The sequence below is a fragment of the Eurypyga helias genome, unplaced genomic scaffold (assembly GCF_000690775.1).
Source record: "Eurypyga helias isolate BGI_N326 unplaced genomic scaffold, ASM69077v1 scaffold18263, whole genome shotgun sequence".
NCBI lineage: Eukaryota > Metazoa > Chordata > Aves > Eurypygiformes > Eurypygidae > Eurypyga > Eurypyga helias.
In genome coordinates this window covers 10,820-15,136 of record NW_010239401.1, presented here as the reverse complement: position 1 = coordinate 15,136, position 4,317 = coordinate 10,820, and the positions used below count along the sequence as shown (strand labels likewise).

The window sequence follows — 4,317 nt, the reverse complement described above, 5'->3', positions numbered from 1 at the left end:
AGCAGGAATTCAGTGTATGCGCCAACATTGTTGAACACCCGCTTTCAAGGCGGAAAACTGACCTTTCCAACTGTTCACACGTCAAACAGCAAGGCACCTGGCAGTGCTACTTAGAAAAGCGTATTCAGAGAAAGCAATTTGTGGTTGGATTTTAAACCCTAGGAAATTAACAGATTTGCACCTTTGGGTGAAAAAACAGACCAGGCATGTTTTCTTCAGTTAGTAATTTGATCCATTTTTAACAGTGGCATGTGTTAGACTAAATTTCCTGCCTACAATCTGATCCGAAATATTTTTGGACTGTTACCATCGTTAAGGAAAATACCGAAACAGGAAACATTGGAATGCTGTTGATATTCACAATCAAGTACACAGTGCAAACAACATTTCCTTTACCAGAAGTGTTTAAGTCCTTCCAATTCTCTACATTTACACTTCTCTTAATAATCATTAGTACAGCCAAACATGAAGGCATCTTAACTGCTTGGCTACCATTAAAAGAGAAGAGGGTTACATATCTGTACAACACACACATATAAAGTTTGGTTTGGTCCAGAGAGGAGCACATGATGACAGATATAGTGCAATACTTCCCTAAAACACTCTCCCAGCCTTCAGTTACTTGCAGCTTAAGGGCATCCTGCAGCAGAGATACTGCCATAGTACAGAATATCCCTTATAGATTTGTCTTCCATTAATTCACCCGGTCTCCCCTTGAGCCTACATGCACTTCTAGCATTCACAGCACAGTCACAAATGAAGTCTCCACTGTCATGATGGCGTTGACCTTTGGTGGAACTGAAGCACTCAATGTGAGCTCAGACACATGTCTAAAATCCCTCCTGGCAGGACCTTGCTGCTACCCCGCACGCAGGTCAGAGAGTATTTTGCACAGGTAACCTTTTAAATAAGTAATAATTTAATTTCATATCTGATGATTTTAGAAGTCACTATGGATTTATGCTTTCACAAGATATCTCTGTGATGGCAAGTAGAAAAGGAGGACTGGAGGACTTCTCACTCCGCAAAGCCTGGCAGAGCTGGGCATATCCTCAGCACCAGCTGCGTACTATGCTCCAGCCCACAGAGCTGCTGCCCTGCCAGACCAGTGCTCCTTGCCAGCACTGCTATTTGGTACAACTGACTCAGCTAACAAGCTACAGCTGCAGAGCATGGAGACCAGACACAGGAGTTGGTGGTGTTGAAGTGCAAGTGATACACTATCCTTTTCATATTCAGCCAACTACTTAAAGAACTACTTCAGCAGAGAAAAAACTTCCAGCTTTGACTGGATTGTCTTGTCAGCCTCTCACTAAGAACATGGTCAAGCATTACTGACAGAGTTTGGCCCACCAAGGTTCAGGAAGCTCAAGCCACACCACTTGGCCAGGTGGACCTCATTTTCTCACGTGCCTTCCACCCTCTCTACCTCCACAGCACTGCTCTTCTCTCTTCACAGAGGAGGGCAAACCCATAGTCTGCTTTCCTCACCCATTTCCTCTAGTCTAAGTTGAACAAGAAGACGAAGCATGGGGTCTCAACTGTTTTAAAATGCCTTATCTGTCACACCTCTGGGCCTTCTCTCAAGATCTTCCATTGTAAGGTGTTGGCCTTAGCCTGCAAAGTAGAGAAGGGCTGCAGCCTCAACAACAAGGACTACACAGCATTTCTGACCACTGAGTACAGCTTCATTTGGGACAACACAGTTACAGGGGCCCAGAAGGAGACAGCTGGGCACTAGGGATAAAATAGTCTCAACTGAGTATAACCAGGAAAGACCATGATGCACACTACTGTCTTTTGGCATTAAAGAGCCTCCTCCTCTGAGAAAGCCTCCTCCAACATCACATTTCCAATACAAACACAGCTATCAAGTAGCAGCTATCAAGTCTCCAAAAAGTACACAATTCTTCCCTAAGCAGAACTTCATTTCCAAAGAAAAAGGACCAAAGACATAATTATAAGTCCCCTAGAATAATTTAAAATTTTATAGAGAGAAATGGGTAGCAGTATCAAACCCTGAAGAGGGTATGTAGCCTGATCACTGCTTACATGTCCTTGCAGTCTTGACATTCCCCTTGGCTATTTTGTCAGCAGAACTCATTGATCAGCACAGCGGCAGCAGTGTCCAACACACACTCATGCAACCTCACTGAAAGGGGGTCTTGGAAAAGAGTTGGGCTCTGCAGACTCAAAGCCCCTGCAGGGGTTTGCACAGCTGCAAATCCAACTAGAAATCTCTCCCTGGGCAGCTTCCACAACCAAGGCCAATGAAACATGCTTGGGGTAGCTATAAAGTTAACGACTTTGTAATTAACATTATCAAACACATTTTACAGACTCAATGATCTGTAAGAGTGAGCTTGCCCGCAGGCTGAAAGAGCCCTTGCCTCCCCTCCTCTCTCCCAGCCAGAACCACATAGCACTGGTTTTCCGAGTCAAGCAGCTGGATATTACGGAGGGGAAAAGGAGCGCTCCTTCGCAGGAAGATCACAGGCTGCCAAGTTAGAGGCTAGCATGAGAAACTGTGGGGCTAACAGACTGCTGCAATGTTCACTACCCCTTCACGCTGCCTGCACTGTGCTCCATTCTTCCGCCTGTGAATTCCCTCAATGAATTGTCAGGCTTTTTTTGGCCAAGACGCATCGCTTCTTCCAGAACTGGGAAATGCCTGCTGAGCTCCTGGCATTGTCCAAGCTATGGTAAAAGACTCGTCACATCTTTTTTTAAAAATCACAGAAAAGCTCTGAATAACTGAACTACTGTGTCACTTAAGGCACGCTTTCGCACTCCTTCTGAAAGCACTTCCCCTGCATCTGCCACGAAGCTGATCTATGATCACTCTGGGGGAAGGCGACCACAGGAAAAACTCATTCCAGAGCACCTGGAAATGCCATGCTGCATCTACCATCTGACTTCGAAAAATGCTGGTACCCACAGCTGCAATTCAAACCAAGAGGAAGGATTAGCACCCTCAAAAAAAAAAAAAAAAAAAAAAAAAAACCAAAAACGAAACCAACCAGGCTCCAGTTCTTTTATGAAGCAATGGGTCAATGCAAAGCAGACCGCTGCCTTCGCAGCCTTCGTTTCTTCTCTGTACAAAGATGGCCTGAGAACAAAGCATGGCTGCGGAAAGGAATGAAGCTGTCCATTGCTCTGCAGCTGTAGATGGCGGGAAGGCTGAAACCAGCTTGTGCTCTACACTGGTGACAGAGACCATGGCTTAGCTGTCCCCTTCCTTTAGTTTTTCAGGACTCCAAGACACTGATGCACAGGCACTTCGATACACCCTGAGTCATGACTGTTTAGCACTCTAAGTGCTGTTTGATCAAAAGGCTCCAAAACGTACAACCTTTCTGAGTATGTGCATAGCAGAAAGTAGGCAATTAGTAGCTGGGACAACATACAACCATATATTTTAACTGCTAAATTAGTGCAACAGAAATAAAGGTAATCTCTGGTTGTACCTCCTCTGCTATGAGCAAAGTTTTCATTAGACCTGTCTGTGATTTCTTGCTCTCAAGAGCCACAGAATAGGCTGACAGACTACCACAAATTATCAGCTGATTTCTCACTGGGAAAACTGTTTTCATAAGGTCAAAGTGCAGTAAATGCAAGCAGCATTAGGATTAAAGGCTGAAATGCAGTTCCTTATCCAGCGCCTGGTCAGACAAAGCACTAAGAGGTCAAGTTAAACAAACCAGCCAGAGAGGTCTGCTGTCAAACCAAAACACAGCTACTGCCCACCCTGCATCCCTCCCTCTCCCCATTGCCAGCCTTGCTGCGCAACATACCTGCTGACCATCAGAGTTAGCTCATCTGCGCAACCCTTGATTTTGTTCTGCGCCTCAAGGTGCGTCATGGTATCCGTGTTCACCCCATCAATGGCTGTGATCTGGTCTCCTATACACAAGTTGGCTACTGCAGCTTTGCTACCTGGAGTCACCTAAGAGAAAACAAATAGAGTGAATGGACTTTCCAGGGAGGAGCTTGCCATAGAAACATCTGAAAAACAGCTGGAGCTCTCAGGGCTTCTCTCACTGGTACCTGGAAGCAAAGAGGTGAAAACTAGTGAAAACTAATGAAAACAAGTTCTCAGCAGAAATCTATCAGGGTCTCTTAGGTACTCCTCCGTATTAGTTAGGGGCAGGATTCTGTTTTGGCACCCTCAGACAGAAATCTGGGGAGGGGACAACAGGTAAATAACAAAACCTGTGTATTCACTCAAAGCAATTGGCTTTGTGCTTGTGAGAGAACTACAGAAAGGAACGCTTCTCTGTTCTTTGCTGGAGAGAGAAGTGCTCTCCCAAACAGGTG

The 4,317-nt window shown here is 45.3% G+C and overlaps 1 protein-coding gene across 1 annotated transcript in view; it reads right to left on the bottom strand.

Moving 5' to 3' along the window:
- The window catches only part of PDLIM1 (PDZ and LIM domain 1), a 31,606-nt gene extending 27,653 nt beyond the window's left edge, over positions 1–3,953 (bottom strand). The window contains exon 1 of the mRNA XM_010148146.1: positions 3,795–3,953. Coding sequence (XP_010146448.1) covers positions 3,795–3,862 — 68 coding nt within the window. The 5' untranslated portion in view covers positions 3,863–3,953. The remainder of the gene's footprint in view (positions 1–3,794) is intronic.
- Positions 3,954–4,317: the final 364 nt, after the last annotated feature.